This window comes from Oculina patagonica, chromosome 4 (genome assembly GCF_052425735.1).
Source record: "Oculina patagonica isolate OP01 chromosome 4, crgOcupat, whole genome shotgun sequence".
NCBI classification, from domain to species: Eukaryota; Metazoa; Cnidaria; class Anthozoa; order Scleractinia; family Oculinidae; genus Oculina; species Oculina patagonica.
The window spans coordinates 21,966,418-21,989,824 of record NC_135761.1 but is presented as its reverse complement, the minus strand read 5'-3'; the positions used below and the strand labels follow the sequence as shown (position 1 = coordinate 21,989,824).

Below are 23,407 nucleotides of genomic sequence, written 5' to 3'. Positions count from 1 at the left end.
CTTTTTATTTTGTTTTTATAATATATAACTAGTGTACACATCTTAAATTTTACATTTTATTCAACTTCATGTATTGTTCACTGAAAAACCTCTTTAGGAGTGTTCAATAAAATTTTATCTTATCTTTATCTTAAAGACAGAATAATCCAGTACGACGTGAATAGGCTGCTGTCAGTTATTATAAGTTCCATAAGGAATCCACCAACCAAATAAGACACAATAATCCAGTACGAGGTTAATAGGCCGCTGTCAATTATTAAGAGTTCCATAAGGAACTCACCTACCAAATAAGACAGAGTTATCCCATACGAGGGATCCGAAACGAGGTCTATATATATAACTCACCAACTAAGTAAGACAGAATAATCCAGTACGAGGGCAATAGGGTGCTGTCAGTTATTCTGAGTTCCATAAGAAACTCACCAACCAAATAAGACAGAATAATCCTTTACGAGGTCAATAGTCTGCTGTCAGTTATTTTGGGTTTCATAAGGAACTCGCCAACCAAATAAGACACAATAATACAGTACGAGGTCAATAATGCTGACAGAATAATCCGTTACCAGGTCAATAGTCTGCTGTCAGTTATTATGAGTTCCATAAGGAACTCACCAAACAATTAAGACAGAATAATCCCTTACGAGGGATCCCCTACCAGGTTAATATATACTCACCAAGAAAGACAGAATAATCCAGTACGACGTTAATAGGCTGCTGTCAGTTATTATAAGTTCCATAAGGAATCCACCAACCAAATAAGACACAATAATCCAGTACGAGGTTAATAGGCCGCTGTCAATTATTATGAGTTCCATAAGGAACTCACCTACCAAATAAGACAGAGTAATCCCATACGAGGGATCCGAAACGAGGTCTATATATATAACTCACCAACTAAGTAAGACAGAATAATCCAATACGAGGGCAATAGGGTGCTGTCAGTTATTCTGAGTTCCATAAGAAACTCACCAACCAAATAAGACAGAATAATCCTTTACGAGGTCAATAGTCTGCTGTCAGTTATTATGAGTTCCATAAGGAACTCACCAACCAAATAAGACACAATAATACAGTACGAGGTCAATAATGCTGACAGAATAATCTGTTACCAGGTCAATAGTCTGCTGTCAGTTATCATGAGTTCCATAAGGAACTCACCAACCAAATAAGACAGAATAATCCCTTACGAGGGATCCCTAGACTGCAAAACAGTCGTATCTTTTGCGAACGCGCTCGGTGTTGAAACCAGAGCGAGAGGTCTGGAGCCAATGTCAAAACTATTGGTGAGACTGGGGAGAGACCCAATAATCCAGTACGAGGTTAATAGGCCGCTTTTAATTATTATGAGTTCCATAAGGAACTCAGCAACCAAATAAGACAGCATAATCCCTTACGAGGGATCCCTTACTAGGTTAATATATATAACTCACCAACCAAGTAAGACAGAATAATCCAGTATGACGTGAATAGGCTGCTGTCAGTTACTATGAGTTCCATAAGGAACTCACCAACCAAAAAAGATAGAATTATCCAGTAAGAGGTCAATAGGCTGCTGTCAGTTATTATGAGTTCCATAAGGAACTCACCAACCAAATAAGACAGATTAATCCAGTACGACGTCAGTTATCATGAGCTATTATGAGTCAGTTATTATAAGGTGAGTTACTATGCATTCCATAAGGAGTTCACCAACCAAATGAGGCAAAATAATCCAGTAGAGGTTAATAGGCTGCTGTTATTTATTATGAGTTCCATGAGGAACTCACCTACCAAAAAAAAAACAGAGTAATCCCATTCGAGTGAACCAAAACGAGGTCTATATATTTAACTCACCAACTAGGTAGGACAGAATAATCCAGTACGAGGGCAATAGGCTGCTGTCAGTTATTTTGATTTCCATAAGAAACTCACCAACCAAATAAGACACAATAATCCTTTACGTGGTCAATAGTGTGCTGTCAGTTATTATGAGTTCCATAACGAACTTACCAACCAAATAAGACACAATAATCCAGTACGAGGTCAATAGGCTGCTGTCAGTTAATATGATTTCTATAAGGAACTAACCAACCAAATAAGACACAATAATACAGTACGAGGTCAATAATGCTGACAGAATAATCCGTTACCAGGTCAATAGTCTGCTGTCAGTTATTATGAGTTCCATAAGGAACTCACCAACCAAATAAGACAGAATAATCCCTTACGAGGGATCCCTAGACTGCAAAGCAGTCGTATCTTTTGCGAACGCGCTCGGTGTTGAAACCAGAGCGAGAGGTCTGGAGCCAATGTCAAAACTATTGGTGAGACTGGGGAGAGACCCAATAATCCAGTACGAGGTTAATAGGCCGCTTTTAATTATTATGAGTTCCATAAGGAACTCAGCAACCAAATAAGACAGCATAATCCCTTACGAGGGATCCCTTACTAGGTTAATATATATAACTCACCAACCAAGTAAGACAGAATAATCCAGTACGACGTGAATAGGCTGCTGTCAGTTACTATGAGTTCCATAAGGAACTCACCAACCAAAAAAGATAGAATTATCCAGTAAGAGGTCAATAGGCTGCTGTCAGTTATTATGAGTTCCATAAGGAACTCACCAACCAAATAAGACAGAAAAATCGATTACGAGGTCAATAGGCTGCGGTCAGTTAATATGAGTTCCATAAGGAACTTACCAACCAAATAAGACAGATTAATCCAGTACGAGGTCAGTTATCATGAGCTATTATGAGTCAGTTATTATAAGGTGAGTTACTATGCATTCCATAAGGAGTTCACCAACCAAATGAGGCAGAATAATCCAGTAGAGGTTAATAGGCTGCTGTTATTTATTATGAGTTCCATGAGGAACTCACCTACCAAAAAAAACAGAGTAATCCCATTCGAGTGATCCAAAATGAGGTCTATATATTTAACTCACCAACTAGGTAGGACAGAATAATCCAGTACGAGGGCAATAGGCTGCTGTCAGTTATTCTGAGTTCCATAAGAAACTCACTAACCAAATAAGACAGAATAATCCTATACGAGGTCAATAGTCTGCTGTCAGTTATTATGAGTTCCATAAGGAACTCACCAACCAAATAAGACACAATAATACAGTACGAGGTCAATAATGCTGACAGAATAATCCGTTACAAGGTCAATAGTCTGCTGTCAGTTATCATGAGTTCCATAAGGAACTCACCAACCAAATAAGACAGAATAATCCCTTACGAGGGATCCCTAGACTGCAAAACAGTCGTATCTTTTGCGAACGCGCTCGGTGTTGAAACGAGAGCGAGAGGTCTGGAGCCAATGTCAAAACTATTGTTGAGACTGGGGAGAGACCCAATAATCCAGTACGAGGTTAATAGGCCGCTTTTAATTATTATGAGTTCCATAAGGAACTCAGCAACCAAATAAGACAGCATAATCCCTTACGTGGGATCCCTTACTAGGTTAATATATATAACTCACCAACATAGTAAGACAGAATAATCCAGTACGACGTGTATAGGCTGCTGTCAGTTACTATGAGTTCCATAATGAACTCACCAACCAAAAAAGATAGAATTATCCACTAAGAGGTCAATAGGCTGCTGTCAGTTAATATGAGTTCCATAAGGAACTTACCAACCAAATAAGACAGATTAATCCAGTACGAGGTCAGTTATCATGAGTTATTATGAGTCAGTTATCATAAGGTGAGTTACTATGCATTCCATAAGGAGTTCACCAACCAAATGAGGCAGAATAATCCAGTAGAGGTTAATAGGCTGCTGTTATTTATTATGAGTTCCATGAGGAACTTACCTACCAAAAAAAACAGTAGAGATTAATAGGCTGCTGTTGGTTATTATGAGCTCCATAACGAACTTACCAATCAAATAAGACAAAATAATTCCATACGAGCGATCCCAAACGTTAGTTGGTGAGTTATATATATATATTTTTTTTTTTTTTTTGTTTGCAAACATTTATTGAACAGTTCAAAAAATAATTTACATTTAGTTACTATTTACAACCACGAATAAACAAAAGGACGGCTTAGATTACATTGACTTGTAAGTTACAGACTAAAATAAAGAAAAGGAAAAAAATTCAATACAAGAATGCAAAAGTCAAATAAGGGCTTCTATCTGGTAAGATTTTTTTTTTTTTTTTTTTTTTGTGATAACATGGTTTGCCGGACAAATTGTAATACAAGTTTGTTTTTTACTTAGTTACATTTGTAGGAAATGGTTAGCTTACGTTTTATTTAAAGAATGATTTGTGATTTGCACGTACTCTTTTCAATAGATAGTTTACTTTTGAGGAAAGCAAGGAAGGCTTCGAAATAGTACTGTTCTTGTTCTCTTGAAGCAGAGTAGATGTAATACTTGGCGATTATCAGGCAGAGGTTTAAACCAAGTTGTTGGCCAAAGTTGTTTGTGAAGCCGTATATTATGGTTTTGTCGTTCAAGTCAATAAAATCGTCGTTTTTAACATTCCACCAGTGGGAAAAGGTTTGCCAGAAAGATTGCACGTCCGGGCAAGAAACAAAAAGATGTTGTAAGGTTTGTTTTTGCTCGCAGACATGACATTTATCATGTTGAATGATCTTATCTCTGAAAAGGGTTGCATTAGTTGGCAAGATATAATGTATAATTTTGAATTGGAATATAGCGAGCCTAATATCCTTGGTCACTTTAAAAGGAATGCTGTATATAGTTTTAATAGTTTTCTTATCAAAGTTTGCTTGCCACATTCTTTGTTCTGCTGTGGGAGGTATGAATTTCAGCCCGATTAGAAGTTTCGAAGCTGATTTACATGAAAGCTTGTCTAAAGGAATTTTCTCTGCATATTCTAAACAAGTGGGTGCGTCGGTGTCAAGTTCTTTTAACAAGCGGATCCAGTTTTGGGGGATAGAGTTGCATAAGCCATAATAAGTAAGAAAATTTGTTTTGATGGCGAACTTGCGGCAAAATTTATCAAATGTCAGGAAGTTGTTTTCGTAGAAAATGTCTTTGATTTTGGTTATTCCTGCAGCATGCCAACTATGGTAATAAACAGAGAAGCCTTCGATCTTAATAAACCGATTGTTCCACAGAATTTCATTGAGAATCTGTTCTTTGTTTGCTGGAGTATGATTATTTATGATTTGCCAAATGCTTAAGGCATCCTTATAAAATTGTATAGGTATATCTAGTTTGAGGTACTTTAAATCATAGTTGCATTCTAGTAGGAAAATACCTCCTACCTGTTTTAATAGTGTGAGAGGTATATGGCACCAGCTTGCATTTTCATTGCTTTCGTGCAGCCTTCTTACCCAAGTGACTTTCAGAGCGTTGTTCATTATTTCGAAATCTGGCAGATCTAAGCCACCCTTAACTTTCGGGCCTATCATGGTGGTATGTTTAATTTTAGGTTTGTTGTTCCAAACAAACTGAGTAATGGTTGCTTGAACTGAAGATTCAAATTCTCGGGGAAAAGTAAGTACCGATGTATTATAGACTAGCTTCGAGAGAGCGAGGCTTTTAAGAATGGTTATTTTACCGTACAACGTGAGGTTTCTTGATTGCCAAAGATTAAGAAGGTTCTTCATAGACAGTAGTTTTTGTTCAAAATTTTTTTTGAAAGCTTCAGCTTCGTCATAAGAGAAATAGATTCCTAGTGCATATATCGGCTCTGAAGGCCAAGCTATATCAAAAGGTGTCGAGGCGTCCTTTCTCCGTGACCCTATCCACATTCCTTCAGTTTTGGACTTATTTATTTCTAGTCCTGAAATCTCTTGAAAGGCGCGTAATGTTTCGAACAAGTTCTGCGCTGACAACGCGTCGGATACAAATGCAGTAGTGTCATCTGCATATTGTGATATTTTGTATTCTTTGTTATAAATTTGTATTCCTCTAATATTCTTATTATTCCTAACTGCGTTCGCTAAGATTTCTGCACAAAGTACAAACAAGATTCCAGATAAGGGACAGCCTTGTCTGACTCCTCTTTGTAAGCTGAAAAATTCGGAGGCATGTCCATTGTTGATAACACAGCTAGTAATGTCGGTATAGAAAGTTTTAATCCAGTCGCGAATTTGTGGCCCAAAGTTAAACGCTTCTAGAACTTTGGATAAAAACTGCCAATCAACCGAATCAAAGGCTTTTTTAAAATCGACGAATATTGCCATGCCTGGTATATTTTCTAAAGATGTTATTTTCATTATGTCTTGTATCAGCCTAATATTTTGGCCAATGTATCGCCCCTTGACGTAACCGGTTTGGTCGTCATGGATAAGTTTGGGGAGAAAGTTGGCGATTCTGCTTGCTATGGCCTTTGTTATTATTTTATAGTCAGTGTTTAATAAAGATATTGGTCTCCAGTTTTCTAAGTATAGCTTGTTTTTCCGCTTTTTTGGCACAACTTTGATAATTCCTTGTCTCTGAGTTATATTTAGACATTTGTGTATTAGAGCATAATTAAAACTTTCAACCATTTCATCTCCTAAGACGGACCAAAAATGTAAATAGAATTCTACAGTGAATCCGTCGCTTCCTGGGCATTTGCCTTTGGCACTTATTTTAAGCGTTTCAAAACATTCTTGCTTGGTGAGTGGCAATTCTAGCTTCTCTAGGTCAGCGTCGTTTAATTTTGGGAGGTTTGGGTCTTCAAAAAATAATTTATCGTGCCGGTTCTTTCGAGGTACCTCTGTGTAGAGGTTTAGTTATAGAGTTATATATATTGACCTCGTAAGGGAGCCCTCGTGAAAGATTATTCTGTCTTATAATACTGTACGAGGTCAGTTATTTTGAGTCAGTTATTTTGAGTTTCATAAGGAACTCACCAATCAAATAAGACAGAATAATCCGTTACGAGGTCAACAATCTACTGTCAGTTGTTATGAGTTCCATAAGTAACTCACCAACCAAATAAGTCAGAATAATCCATTACAAGGTCAGTTATTTTGAGTTATTATGAGTCAGTTATTATAAGGTCAGTTACTATGAGTTCCATAAGGAACTCACCAACCAAGTAAGACAGAATAATCCAGTAGGTGGTCAATAGGCTGCCGTCAGATAACATTGGTTCAATAAGGAATTTACAAACCCAATAAGACAGAATTATCTAGTTCGAGCCAATAGGCTGCTGTCAGTTATTATGAGTTCCATAAGGAACTCACCAACCAAATAATAATAATAATAATAATAATAATAATAATAATTTTTTTTTTAATTTTTTTTTAAAAAAAAAAAAAATAAAAAAAAACACTTTATTTACCAATTTATTTACTTTATTTTCCTTGAGGAACGCCGACTTGGATCGGTCTCAGCAAAGCACGTTTTAAACCTCTATTATCTTCATTAATAAGAAGTCATGCAAATTGCTTATAAGGATAAATACATCAATAAGAATAAGTATAGATACATTAAATCAATGATAAATAGTGAAAGCAAAACATGAAAATGTGAGAATTAAAAAATAAATTTAGATCAATATGGTGTAATTGATGGTAAGGTAGATCTGTTTGAATATGAATAGATTAAAAGCTGAGAGAGGCGTGATGTAAAAATTGATATGAAAGCAACCGATTAAACACTAGCTTAAGGAGCGACAATGTTTAAAATTCTGTAGATGCTTGAAATATGAGAGCCTTTATCACGTGTGGAAAAATGTCGGGTTGTTTCGCTGACATAACAGGCTTCAAAGCTCGAACATGCAAACTTACAAACTACACATGCACGCGAGCGAAGCCAACCGTGATTCGGGTCTTTCGATTCACGCCAAACAAACTACAACTTATTACAACTGGGCAGTAGATAGTGGGGGCTGACAATGATGCTTTTTTGGAAAAACAACCCCTTTCCATAAGATCTTGCTGAAAATAGAAAAGAAATAAATGAAATAAAAATAAAATCAAGAAGACTGCCACTAAATTCAAGTTCATTAACATTGCAAGAAATTAAATAACCATTTTCCCTTCATTATGTTGTGTTGCCACTTTTTTTTCATTGGCGTTCATTAAATTATTTTTCTCGAAAGAACCCCAACATAACCCTCGAGGGAGGGGGAGTGACAGAGAAAGCATTCAATCATAAATAATAAAAAAGTCCGAGAAAATAAAAACATTTCTGGAACGCTCTGTCATTATAAAAATCCGGACGAAAAAGGTTTTTTTCTTTCAACTTAGCCTCAACGAGGAAAATGAGAGACGTGTTTATTGATGGGCAATTTCTAACCTGACCCTTACGCCGAGAGAAAAATGACGCCTCATTGCAGGTGAGGAAATTTTCAAACCTGTGATCTGAAAAATGCAACCAACAGTAATTCTTGTGAGCGATATTTAATGAGACGAACAGGGTAGTATCGACAACAAAACAATCTTACGCTTTAAAGTGAATATTTGGTGCTATCATCTCGAATTTACCTAAACTTTATCAAAAAGCTCTTTTTCACAATGCAGCAAAATTTTGATAAAGGTTTCATGCAAAAATGTACAATATTTCACATAGGTGAAGGCGCATAAGCCAACATTTGTTTTATGTTTTTTCTTGTACCGATCCGATTATTTTTCTTGCTCCATTTTGTCTTACTGCTCTTCATATCCTTACTTTTGTCAGAATAAGATTTGACTTAACCATTGGAAAACCCTGAGAAAGGGAACCTTGATCAATTGCAGGTGTATTGGCTTGTTTAAGCACGGGTTTTACAACAAAAAAGGATCGTTTTTCATAAGGAACTAATCTTATCTAAGACCAGAATAAAAGCTTTTACTAGATTACTGAGTCTTACATTTCATGTGGAACTCCCTCTATCATATACCAGTATATTAACCACGTGCTAGATTATTTTGTGTTACTTTTTTGCCGAGTAGGTTTCTTTTTTCTTTCTAACGTCGTGAGTTCCTTGTGGAACTCATGTTATATAAGGGCAGTATATTGACCTTATGCTAGATTATCCTGTCTTACTTACTCGCGTGCTTTGATCATTCGTTCTTACTTGGTTGGCGAGTTCCATCAGATATGGAACTCACTTTATCATAGATCAGAATATTAACCTCGTGCTAGATTATTTTTGTGTTACTTTTTTGCCGGGTAAGGTTTCTTTTTTTCTTACGTAGTGAGTTCCATATGAAACTCATGTTATATGAGGGCAGTATATTGACCTTATGCTAGATTTTTATTTTCTTACTTATTGGATTATTCGGTATTTCTAGGTTTGCGAGTTTCTTATGGAAGTCACGTAAACTGACGGCAGGCTGTTAACAGAAGGCAGCCTAATGACCTCGTACTTGATAATTCTCTCTTATTTGGTTGGTGAGTTCCTTATACTTATGTTATCTCACGACAGCCCATTGACGTCGTACTGGAATTTTCTGTCGTGGTTGGTTAGTGAGTTCCTTATGGAACTTGTTATCTGACGGCAGCCTATTGACCCCGTAATGGATTATTCTGTCTTATTTGGTTCGTGAGTTCCATATACTCACGTTATCTCAAGACAACCTATTGACCTTGTACTGAAATTTTCTGTCTTATTTGCTTGGTGAGTTCCTTATTGAACTCACATTATCTGACGGCAGACAATTGACGTCGTACTCGATTATTCTGTCTTACTTGGTTGGTTAGTTCCTTATGGTACTCATGTTATCTGACGACAGCCTATTGACCTTGAACTGGATTATTCTGCCTTACTTGGTTTGTGAGGTCCTTACGAAAGTCATGTTAACTGACGGCAGGCTGTTAACTGAAGGCAGCCTAATCACATCGTACTTGATAATTCTCTCTAATTTGGTTGGTGAGTTCCTTATGGAACTCATGTTATCTGTCGGCAGCCTATTGACCTCGAACTGGATTGTTCTGTCTTGTTTGGTTGGTAAGTTTCTTATGGAACTCATGTTAATTGACGGCAGCCTATTGACCTCGTACTGGATTATTCTGTCTTATTTGGTTTGTGAGTTCGTTATACTCATCTCACGACAGCCTATTGACCTATTGGCCTATTGACCTTGCACTGGAAGTTTCTGTCATTTTTGGTTAGTGTGTTCCTCATGGAACTCATGTTATCTGAGGGCAGGCTATTGACCTCGTACTGGATTATTCTGTCTTATTTTGGTTGGTGAGTTTCTTATGGAACTCATGTTATCTGATGGCAGCTTATGACAACAGCTTATGTGGTTTGTGAGTTGCTTATGCACATGCTATTGACCTCGTACTGAATTATTCTGTCTTAATTGGTTGGTGATATCCTTATAAATCTCATGTTATCTGACAGGGGCACCCATCGAGAATATAGTTCAAAACCACTTAAAGATAGCACCGTTGAACGTATTTTAGTATTTAAACGGTAGATATAGGCATATTTTTATCCCCTAAAAAAATTTTATCTGTTCGGATTTCCTAGCTGAAAGTCTAGTGATCCGAAAGTTATAGGGATCAAAACTTACCTTTTCGAAAATTCCAGCCAGAGAAAGGCTCCCGAAAATTCTAGGTGACCTTTTTAAGTAAAAAATCCGTTAAAAATGAACAATTATACCATTTTTTAGATATTCGAAAATCCTAGGAAAGGCAGGCAAGCAAAAAAAATTACAATGAATGTTCCGAAAATTCTAGATCTCAAATCGTCTTCCGAACAGATATTTTAACGAAATATTCCGTTGGGTGCCCCTGATCTGACGACAGCGTATTGATCCCGTACTGGATTATTCTGTCTTAGTTGGTTGCTGAGATCGTTATTGAACTCATGTTAACTGACGGCAGCCTATTGACTTCGCACTGAATTATTTTGTCTTATTTGGTTGGTGAGATCCTTATACTTATGTTATATCACGACAGCCTATTGACCTCGTGCGGAATGTTCTGTCTGGTTTGGTTGGTGAGATCCGTATGGAACTCATGCTATGTGACGGCAGCCTATAGACCGCGTACTGGATTACTCTGCCTTATTTGGTTGCATGGTGAGTTTCTTATACTCGTGTTAACTCAGGACAGCCTATTGACCTCGTACTGGGATTTTCTGTCTAATTTGGTTGGCGAGTTCCTTATGGAACTCATGTTATCTGACGTCAGACAATTGACGTCGTACTGGATTATTTTTTTTTTATTTTGTTGGTGAGTTCTGTATGCTCCTCAAGTTATCTGACCATGAAGACAGCCTATTGGTATCGTACAGGAATATTCTGTCTAATTTAGTTGGTGAGTTCCTTATTGAACTCATGTTATGTGACGACAACATATTGACCTCGTACCGGATAATTCTGTCTTATTAATTTTGGTTTGTGAGTTTCTTATGGAACTTATGTTATCTTAGGACAGGCTATTAACCTTGTACTAAAATATTCTGTTTTAATTCGCTTTTTAGCTTTTTTTATAACTTATGTTATCTGACAACAGCCTATTGATTTAGCACCAGATTATTCTGTCTTGTAGGGTTGGTGAGTTCATTATGGAACTCATGTTATCTCAGGACAGCCTATTGAACTCGTACTGGAATTCTCTGTCTTATTTGGTTGACGAGTTTCTTATGAAACTGAAACTCATGTTATCTGACGGCAGACAATTGACGTCGCACTGGATTTTTTGTCTCATTTAGTTGGTGAGTTCCTTATTAAACTCATGGTTAGTTACTATAGCATATTGACCTCGTAATAGATAATTCTGTCTTACTTGGTTTGTGAGTTTCTTATGGAACTCATGTTATCTTAGGACAGACTATTAACCTCGTACTGAATTATTCGGTCTTAATTCTCTCCTCAGTTCCTTATAAAACTAATGTTATCTGACAACATCCTATTGACTTCGCACTGGATTATTCTGTCTTGCTTGGTTGGTGAGTTCCTTATAAAAATCATGTTATCTAAGGACAGGCTGTTGACCTCGTACTGAATGATTAATCAAAGGAATTCAAGTAAGCAGTTCTTGAACCCAAGGAGCTCCATTGCTGGGCTATTTCCTGCTACATTCCTCTACAAATATAGAAGGATGCATTCCTGTACAAGTTTTATCTACTTGATACAATAAAATCACATTACTTTTTTTGCCTATTGTTGTTATTTGGTTGCCTGAATTATGGTGTAGGGGAAAATAAAAATTAAGCTTTTTTTTTAAATGTTAAATTGAAGAAAAATTCAGAATATAACATTATTATAAAACAGATTTAAAACCAACATGCAACCTGGGCATGCAATATTGTTTTCTCACCAGGAAAATATAACAAGCTTTATCAGCTAAAAAATATTGTGTCCGAAAGTCAAAGGGTCATTACAATTTATCCATGTTTACCTGCTCAAGGGAGAAGTGAATGATGAGGGGTAAAGTGCAACAAAATATGGTGTATGCACCAAATTTAGCACAATGCCCCATACTATCGTGGCGTCCATCTCCGGCTATGACCAGTGGCTGACCCAACTCCTTTAACTTGTTGATAAGTTTCTCTTGGTATGACTTCCAGTACAAGTGCACGGCTGGAAACAGTTTTTCCTGGATTTGGATAATAATAATTCCTGGTTTGATTGTAAAACTAGTTGTCGATCTGCATCACAATACTATCACTCACATTATCCTCTTTCACTAAAATAACTAAATAAACGGGGAATCCCCTCCTTGGCCATTTCATCTAGGTGGCCTGACAGTGGGGGCAATACTGTGGTTACTTCTTGAAAGTAGACATTGACAGAGATTATAAATTGGCATTGGGATTGCATCCTATTATCTTTATATGAATAACTTACACGTTGGTGCTTGAAGAATGTCTTCAGGGAAAAACAAGCTACTCCCATGTGCTGAAACAGCTGCAATACTTTTGAAGCCGAGCTGCCAGATAGTAGGATTGCCATGCATAAAAGGAAATTTCCAGCAGGCATCTTAGTACCAGGCATGTTTGGCTGGCTTTTCCAAACTGTGTCCTTTCTGCCGCAGCTTGTGTTTGTACAGGTGGAGGTAACCACAGCCATTGTGCCAACTTGCCTTGTTTCTACGAGTGGATTATGTGACTTGCAAGAATGGCAAAACTTGAAGAGGAGAAGAAGCTGAGACAGGAATACTATAAATTTGGGTTGCTTGCGCAGATTGGTGTCATTGATATTCACTCTGCAAGGGGATGGAAAAGTGACAAAACAGACATTTTTAAAACAGAATATTTCGAAAATTTACTCATGATCCCTTACCTCAATGTGTTTTTTTTTATTCTATTAAAGGGGGGAGGTGGTGATTTCATTCTCTCAACTACATTGTATTTAATGTGTGAAAGCAGAATATAATACACTTGGGTAAACAGTTAGAATTGTATACTTATTTTTGAAAACCATCGCTGAAAGGAAAACAAAAATAGAAAACAAATAAATTCACCTGTCGCCTGCAGAATCCAGGTCTTCTTCATGCTCCGAGGCAGTGTCCATGTCAGTTTCTGGTTCATAGTATCCATCAGAAGAAAAGTCAGGTTCTTCTTCTGTTGTTTCATCCGGTAAACTTTCAGTGTCCTCATGTTCGTTTTCTTCATCATTATGTTGTTCATTGTCATCAAAAATTTTCTCAGGTGGGACATCTATTCCTGATTAATAAAAAATTGTAAAAGGAATACTATTGTAGCTATTTTTCACATAAGCTTAAACTTTTAATCAGCATGATGAAAAATAATAATACATGACAAAAAAATACCTGGTCTGTTTTCCTCCAATTGTTTCTTAAGTTTCTTTATTTCCAGTCTGCAGTTGTTTAGTTTGGTTTTTGCAGTAATAAGGTGGTTTTTCAGCACCCGGTTTCGTTTGTCCAACTTCTTGCATTCAACACATTCTGGCATGGAAGCTGTAACTGTTGATTGTTCTTGATTCTATATGTATAAAAAATACACACTAATATTATTATACAAGCTTACGCTAAGTAAGAAAACAGACTGTGAAACACAAGTTCGAAACGAAATATCCACAAACTTTTACATGTAAATGATATACTCAACCTTGATTGCATGCCCTAGTAGTCGGCATAAATCCTAGAAAGTACCCATAGGCGAATTTCTCGGCGTCCGATTGTAATACACGGGCAAAAAGTAGCAGATTGGCCTTAAAACACTGCAAAGTTACTTACCGAATACTGAAACTCAGTCACACTATTTGCGTCGCATTGTTCGACTGCTATGAAGCTGTTGTCAACAAGCGCTTCTGGACTTTCTAGGACTTCTGGCTCTTCCGGTTGTACTGCCGGTAATTCGCCGCTACACGTGGAAGATGCCGACTGATCATGAGTTGTTGTAAAACTCTCCATACGCCTTTTTGCATTCTTGAGCGTCTAAAGAAATTAAAGACTTGATTAATGCTTTTAGGAAATTTCAGTGGCTGTACAAATGAATCGAGAAGTTAAAAACAATTGACAGAAACATTGCTTAACAGTCTGTTGCCCAGTTTCCGGCCGGTACCAGTTTCCGGCCAAAAAATACATTCGTCGGTTATTTTCGTAGTTATCTTTTATTTTCGTCCACCGAAGCTTTCCTACAGAAAAAGGAACATTTCCGCTACAAATTGATGGTTCTGGCAGGCTTTTTGGTCAAGAAACGGACGAGCAAGGTCGATCTTTGTTTACGCGAGTAAACGTTAGGCGACTAATTTTTGCGCTTTTCACTGCACATCAAAGCTACCGTACATAAACAAAGAGCTCGTTTCGTAGGAAACTTTTCGAGAAGCTTCGTAATTTTTTGACAGAATTTAGATTAAAGATGAAAGTGATTAGGGGTTCTGTCATTACAAGCCAGAATTCAGCTGTTTCTGAATTTCAGAAGTCAGAGTTTTAACAAAGATTTGGACTCGCTGTGCCAGTTTCCGGCCACCAAGTAGCACATTGTTCAAAAGCATTTTTATTAAGTGAAATAACTGAATTTTAGTATCTCCTGCTCGAGAAATTTATGAAATGAATATCTAGCAAAGAGTACAAAAGCGGCTAAAGCAAGCATAGCGTGATAAACTACAACATTTATATGTATACACTGCCAATGCATCCTAATAAGCGAAACTGGCGAAAGAAAAGGTAACGGGTCATTGACGAGGAAATATTCCATAAAACGGCAGGCGAGAAAGCAAATTAGAATAAACTGATATTGAAACTTACTTTTCGTTTGTCAAGGGACTTACAAGTCGGTTTAAGTCGAGCGGTTGTAGGGGAAAATGTGTTTTAGTTCGACGGCCGGAAACTGGACCACCTGGCCGGAAACTGGGCAACTTACTACTTCTGCAAAAAATGGCATAATTTCTTTAATACTTGTCGTGCACAACCAATTTTTGTACATTTTTAAGGTAAGTAAATGAACTGTCTTTGAACAAAAAATGAGTAACTTTCCGTGCATAAATGAGAAGTTATAGCGATTACAAACTAAAGTGGCCGGAAACTGGGCAAGATACTGTACCGCTCGCTCAAGACGACGTTTGGCACTCTCACTCACAACTGGCTTTTTTACCACTGCTTCGGCATGAACGGTTGGATATGCAGTTGGACCTAAATCGTCCCGTTTTAACCTTGGCATGATCGGTTTGTTTGACAAACTGTCTGCGAAGGTGAAGCGACGCATATAGTCATCTTAGGTAAAGTGCTTTGAGCAAATGGAAGAGTTGGGAGTCGGGTTCCATTTGGCTCGCTTTTCCTTCACAAAATCGACCCATTTCTTTCTTCTTTTTTTAGCTTCAGCTCTTTCATCGCCTAAGAACGGTATAGCATGTAGAACTATACCGTTTTTAACATCTGGAACTGAGGAGCAACCACCTACCACACATCTACCCGGCATATTTTCCCTTGTTTTACTACAGTAAATCGAGTGATGAATCGTGAATGAGATACCGGGTCGACGTCACAAGCAAGTTAGTACCCAGTCTCCCAATTGCTCCCTTCTTTGTTAAATATGGCGGAAAATAGGCTTAAAATGAGGATTTTGCTCGGCTGATAAAAAAATGAAGAAACACAGAATACGATTTATTTTTTCGTAAAATGCTTAAAAAATACAAAGACTTTCGAAAAATAATATTACTGGATAAGGGTGATAGGCACTTTAAGGTTTGCACACAACTATTTAAATGCCGTTTTTGTCGTCCATTTTATAGCGGAGCTCCTTAGCGGCCCGTAAGGGCCGCAGAGCGGAGCACCATACCCATAAAAAAAACACATGAAAAAAAAAAAACACATGAAATAAAATAGGTAACCTATGCATCCGAGTTTTCATGGTCATCATGGCTAGCGGCATGCCTCGCGGGCGCGTACGGCGTACGGTGTTGCGCACATCCGGGATCTTGAAAGGTCTTGACAACTCGCGCAGTACTGGCGCGAAATAATTTTGCAGTGTGAGGTCTCTTGGCAAAGAAATTTTCAAAATTACTACGTATTTTTAAATCCTATTCAGCTAGTCTGAAAGTTAGAACTTGAGACAAACATATTTATTTTGGCTCCTTGTTATGCCGATGACTACAAACGAGAGCAGGGTAAACTTAACTTCGAGGAAACAGGGTTTAAGCGATTTGCGACGGGAAAGAGATCGCGAGAGATCCAGAAAACCCGGACAGAAAGGTAAATATACTGTAAATAATTTTACGTTCTAATTCGCTACGCTCAAACGAACGTAAATTATTTTCTTCTTCAATACTGCAAAAAATGCACACCAAGGGAATGATGGTTGGATGCTCAGGCAATCCAAGCTGACATTTATTGATACATTTCATACAGTGAAAAAGGAACGTTTAGAGCTAATGTTGACGCCTACCAGAAAAAATAGAAGTACCAAAATACTTATTAAATCAGTTAGGATAAGGTGAGCAGTTATTTCAAAATAATTATATGTACAATGTAATAAAAGTAATCGTTGTGATAAATTGGCGCTACTTCTAACCACGGATGTAGCTTCTTCGAGCTTATGCTATCAATGACAATAAAATTCTCAGAGCAAGATCCTTTACAGTTCTTCAACAGCTCGCTACATCTTGCGCACAACAGCTTAGTACCATTCTGCTAGACGGTATTGAAAAACCACAAAAAACTTATTGATCCAATAATGTTAAGCGGTTGTTGAGACGAGATAATATAGTTACATAACCTCTTAATTTAAACATTAGTCCCTTCACTGTAAACATCAGTAGATTTCCACATGTACGTAAGGAACAAATAACTAGAATGAACAGCCAAAATGCCAAAAGCTAAGCTTAAGGTAACAAACTATTCAATACATCATTTCGAAGAATCTTTCGCTACCTAACAAACATATGCAAGCTAAGCGCAAGTCCTTCAGGCTTGTTGATGGAGCAGCAAACTTATCGATGATTTTATTAGCAGAGATAAACACCCTAACAAACGCTGAACCGCTATTAAAAAACTATTTCAAATTGAGCTACCCGGCCAAATAATTAATGATAATGCGGACATGAATAAAAATAAAAGCAGCATAAGACTTGAAACTACGTAAGATGCGCATGCGGCTTGTAAAGCGATACAACCTAAACTGAGACAGTATGAGGACAAGATACCGCATCTTATAAAGAACTTGACGATTTTTTTTTTTTTTTTTTTTTGAATATCTTTTTGCTGTGAAGTAACCTTCATAAACAACTTCAGGACGTCCTTCGTGCTTGGTTTCTTGCTAGCTGGGGGCTCCTCTGATAACCTTGAATAGTTAACATCTATAATGAAGAAAAAAGAGAAGTGACAGGCATTTTTATCCATATAAACCTACATGGAAGCGAGCGATCACATAAACTGAAATAAATTAACATAAGCTGAATGCAGGCAAATTGCTCTGCAAAATCAGGCCAGCGCCTCCTTTCTGAAAGGTGAACGGACAAGTGACCCAAAATGAGGCCAGCGCCTCCTTGCTGATGAGTGAATGGACAACCGTCCAAAAAACAGGCCAGCGCCTCCTTCTGATCGATGAGTGAATGGACAAGCGTCCCAAAGTCAGGCCAGCGCCTCCTTTCTGATAACGTCAATCAATCTTAACCAAACATAAATAGAAACTGGCCCAGCGGTCTTGTAATCAGCGAAAACTTTATACAAACAGCTACCAATGTTGAAATGAAAGAATCTGCTCGAAGTAAAACAGTATTTCGCCGATGTTCCAGTACACTCTTGCTATAAAGACTATAAACAGCTTGCCATCTATTGCAAAACGAGCAATTATTCTGAAAGCTTAGGTAAAAACGAGACGAGGTCCAGAACAGGACGATAAATGTGGTAATGGCCTCGCATGTATACGAGCAGTGAATACCTAGTGAATTAATAAATCCACTCCGTAAGTCCTGCATGGATTTCAAAAACTAAAGTGAAAACATACCTAGTTGTTGCCAAACTGACAAAGTAGACCACTATATGGGATTCCCACCCATATTCAATGCTTGAAAACATGATGAGTTGTAATTAGTCAACCATTTATGTATAAATAATGCGACTTTATAATCCTCACAACGAGCTCCGTACGGGAAACCATAGCATACAATTTGACACCGCTGTCAATAGGAGCTGAAAATTTTGGGCTCTATAACATGTAAACTTCAACTTCGTGCTACTCGAATGTAATGCTCTGCAAACGAACAACTATCTAAAACCAACTTAACATAAGAGCCTTGCTGAAATGACAAAAACTTTTCCAGACAAGTCATACCACAAACGTGTATACATGCACCCAGTTATCATTATGGCGCACTTGTTCACTGTTACCTAAATGGACGCCACATTCTGTGGCACTAGCATCTGAGCTAACAATACAATAAGACGGGCCAATCCATAATGACTTTTCAAATTCATCCTGTCCAGTCCACTTCAATACTCAACATGTTTTCTTAGAGAATAAATTGGGCCAAAGTAAACGTCTAGTGAAATCGTAATCCTGCGCAGCCTCAATGTCCTTGTTGTAATAACTAGTCATAATTCGGGAAATGTCCTCAAATACTACACTAATGGAAACAAATTTCCTCCAAGCCAGGCTAAACAATTCCCCATAAACTTTTTTCTGAAACAATTATGAAGACATACAGAAATGCGAAGTAAAAATAACCGTCTATCCAAAATAGGAATTGTTCTATAGATAGTGTTCTATACTATACCATTCGAAAATTAACAAGGGTCTACTAAAACTTCCCGCCATAGCTAAAAAATAAATCTGAACTTCCGTAAACTGAATCTAAGACTGCACAAGAGTAATAATCAATATGGATCAACTTCTCCTCGTCCAGGAATAGAACAATGTTGACCCCCTTAAAATCCTTCAATATTCAGTTCGAGCGACTTGAGGCATGGAATAAAGATCCAACCCAAATGGAAATACAGTAAACAGAAAAACACCTAAACTAAGCGTCACCTAACGAAAAGCAAGCGAAAACCTAACAATATAAATGTGCGATGATCAGGGTGTGAATAGCTATATAGGTGATAGGTAATAGCCACTTGGACCAAACAAAACCATAAATACTCCCTTTTAGAATAGGGCAAAGTGATATTCCCGTTTCCCCCCCAAATCCTTGTTCATAAAAATGTTTATCTCTTCTTCCATAGGGTTAATTCGAAACACTAAAGGGTAAACCATATAAGAAGGAGCCTTAACTTCTGCCAACCCGGTAAAATGTAAAGGCCATAAATAGCTTATCTACAAATACAGAATGATGCAAAGATGACACATAGCTTTTGAAAAATTTCTGAGGGAATCTTCTTGAAAGGAAGACGAAACCCATCTAAAACAACTGATACAATAATCTCTGAGACGCCTAAAAATAACAGAAATGAATATTTCTTCCCAGACTGCCCTTTAATAACTTGCAACACACCTGGTCTAGTAGAAACTTCACGCTCATATCTGATTTTTGTGTTACCTCATTCAATTCGTCAAACAGATCGACATTACCAATATCATTTCGATGCCCCATCATTGCGTGCTCCTGATGCCGGCGGGCTTAGTGGAAGCGGCGCTGCTCCAGTAATTAATGGGAAGTTCAACTACTTTAGTTTTACTGCAGTCTGCAAAAGTTTCCGAACCTGCAGTCCTTAGCCCACTGTCCGCTGTTTGAAATAAAAACTAACACCTGCAACACATTCTGTTCGGACAAAAAAACATGTATAAAATTGACAAGCAATCAATAAGACAAGATAACAAAAAAAAAAAAAAAAAAAAAAACGAAATGGGCGGGCGGGCGGGCGGGTTTACAACTTCAATGTCAGCATGGAATGCGAAAGCGAGAGGACTGAACAACTCTGAACAGTCTATAAATACCTTATCAAACCAATCAGAGATACCCAAGGAACACGCCCAAGCGGCGTGTCATACACAGCGAAATAAATAACCAAAAACCTGTTAATAAACTGTATTGACTGCATACCAGTAGAAAATACATTTACGTTCTAATTCGCTACGCTCAAACGAACGTAAATTATTTTCTTCTTCAATACTGCAAAAAATGCACACCAAGGGAATGATGGTTGGATGCTCAGGCAATCCAACCTACGCGAGACATCACAAAGTAAAAAATATAAGATCTTACCGCGAGAAGGCTAAATTGCTAGTTGGTTAGAACCTCTTGAGAATACTGCGAAATTAGCGTCCGAATCCGCCTTCTTCTTTTCGGCCGACAGTCAATTCTCTTTGCATCTTCTGACAAGCAAGCTCGTCCGACTCGTACACATGTAGAGCCGACCACTCGTCTTTGCTTCTATCCGCGAGATTTATCGCCTTCTGCCGCGTCGTTGTGAGCTGTCCTCCTTCCGTTACCAGCTTGCAGACTTCTGACGGTTTATCCAGGCTGATCTCTAGCTGAGCGAACGTTCAACTCAAACAGCTTATAATTACTATGAATTTAAACTACAATGCTTCAATGTCGATTTTCGACTTTCCTCTGAATTCTAATTGACTATCCGAACTAGGACGACAGGTAATTCTTGAACAGGGAGGACACTTAATTGACTAACTCTGGATTTGAAGACTCTTGCTGCAACCATAGGATTACTCACAACTTCGGGTTTACAACTTCAATGTCAGCATGGAATGCGAAAGCGAGAGGACTGAACAACTCTGAACAGTCTATAAATACCTTATCAAACCAATCAGAGATACCCAAGGGACACGCCCAAGCGGCGTGTCATACACAGCGAAATAAATAACCAAAAACCTGTTAATAAACTGTATTGACTGCATACCAGTAGAAAATACATACTGTCGCGGGTTCAGCATTGGTGCTCGGTTTTCGTCAGTTAACCTGAGTTCCATAAGGAACTCAGCAACCAAATAAGAGAGAATTATGAAGAACGGGGTGATTAGGCTGTCTTCAGTTAACAGCCTGCTGTCAGTTAACATGACTTCCATAAGGAACTTACCAACCAAGTAAGACAGAATAATCCAGTACGACGTAAATTGTCTGCCGTCACATAACGTGAGTTCCATAAGGAACTCACCAACCAAATAAGACAGAAAATTTCAGTACGAGGTCGAAAGGCTGCCGTCAGATAACATGACTTCCATAAGGAACTCACTAACCAACCACGACAGAAAATTCCAGTACGACGTCAATGGGCTATTGTGAGATAACACGAGAATAAAGAACTCACCAACCAAATAAGGCAGAGTAAACCAGTGTGCGGTCTATAGGCTGCCGTCAGAGAACATGAGTTCAATACGGAACTCACTAACAAAACAAGACAGAAAATTCCAGTACAAAGTTGGTAGGCTGTCGCGACATAACATGAGTATAAGGAACTTACCAACCAAATAAGACAAAATAATCAAGTACGAGGTCAATAGGCTGCCGTCAGTTAACATGATTTCCATTAGGACCTCACAAACCAAGTAAGACAGAATAATTTAGTACGAGGTCAGTAGCCTGTTCTAAGATAACATGAGTTCAATAAGGAACTCACCAATCAAAAATGACAGAACAATCCAGTACGAGGTCAATAGACTGCCGTCAGATAACATGAGTTCCATTAGGAACTCACCAACCAAATAAGAGAGAATTATCAAGTAACTCACAAGTCGTAAAATAAGGAAAAAGACTCCCGCCTGGCAAAAAAAAAAGTAACACAAAAATAATCTGGCACAAGGTAAATATACTGGACTATGATAGTAAAAAGACGACACATCGGCAAAATAGTAACACAAAATAATCGGGCAAAAGGTTAATAAATATTATTCTGATCTATGATAAAGTGAGTTCCACATGGAACTTACAAACCAAGTGAGACCGAGTAATCCAAACACGCAAATAAGTAAGAAAATGAAAATCTAGCATAAGGTCGATATACTGCCCTAATATAACATGAGTTCCATATGGAACTCACTACTTAACAAAGAAGTAACCTTACCCGGCAAAAAAGTAACACAAAATAATCTAGCACGAAGTTAATATTCTGATCTATGTTAACTTGAAAGTGAGTTCCATATGGAGCTCACCAACCAAGTAAGAACGAATAATCCAAACACGCAAGTAAGTTAGGATAATCTAGCACAAGGTCAATATACTGCCCTTACATAACACGAGTTCCACAAGGAACTCACGACGTTAGAAAGAAAAAAAGAAACCTACGCGGCAAAAAAGTAACACGTAATAATCTAGCACGTGGTTAATATACTGCTATATGATAAAGTGAGTTCCATATGAAATGTAATCTAGTAAAAGCTTAATATGCTGGTCTTAGATAAGATTAGTTCCTAAAAACACGATCCGTTTTTGTTGCAAAACCTGTGCGTAAAGAAGCCAATAAACCTGTAATTGATTAAGGTCCCCTTTTCAGGTTTTTCCAATGATTAAGTCAAAACGTATTCTAACAAAAGTAAGGATATGAAGAGCAGGAAGAAAAATAATCGGATCGGTTCAGGAAAAAGTATAAAACAAGTCCAAATGTTGGCTTATGCGCCTTCACCCATGTGAAATATTGTACATTTTTGCATTAAACATTTAGCAAAATGTTGCTGCACTGTGGAAAAGTGCTCTTTTGATAAAGTTTAGGTAAATTCAAGATGATAGCACCAAATTTCACTTTAAATCGTAAGATTGTTTTGTTGTCGAGACTACGCTGTTCGTCTCATTATACATCGCTCACAAGAATTACTGTTGGTTGCATTTTCCAAATCACAGGTTTGGAAATTTCCTCACTTGCAATAAGGCGTCATTTTTCTCGCGGCGTAAGGGTCAGGTTAGAAATTGCCCATCAATAAACACGTCTCTCATTTTCCTCGTTGAGGCTAAGTTGAAAGGAAGAAAAAACGTTTTTCGTCCGGATTTTTATAATGACAGAGCGTTTGAGAAATATTTTTATTTCTCGGACTTTTTTATTATTTTTGATTGAATGCTTTTTCTGTTACTCTCCCTCCTTCGAGGGTTACGTTGGGGTTCTTTCGTGAAAAATAATTTAATGAACGCCAATGATAATAAAGTGGCAAAACTTAACATAATGAAGGGAAAATGGTTATTTAATTGCTTGCAATGTCAATAAAATTTAGTGGCAGTCTT

The 23,407-nt window shown here is 37.7% G+C and overlaps 1 protein-coding gene across 1 annotated transcript; it reads right to left on the bottom strand.

Annotated features, from left to right (window-relative positions):
* Positions 1 to 11,851: 11,851 nt before the first annotated feature.
* Positions 11,852 to 13,455, bottom strand: LOC144648245 (uncharacterized). The gene is made up of 4 exons (XM_078507863.1): positions 13,305 to 13,455; positions 12,689 to 13,046; positions 12,240 to 12,437; positions 11,852 to 11,923 (listed from the first exon to the last, which is right to left on the bottom strand). Exons 1-4 carry the CDS (start codon positions 13,352 to 13,354, stop codon positions 11,852 to 11,854), a joined length of 678 nt encoding a protein of 225 aa, XP_078363989.1. The 5' UTR covers positions 13,355 to 13,455.
* Between the last annotated feature and the right edge of the window lie 9,952 nt (positions 13,456 to 23,407).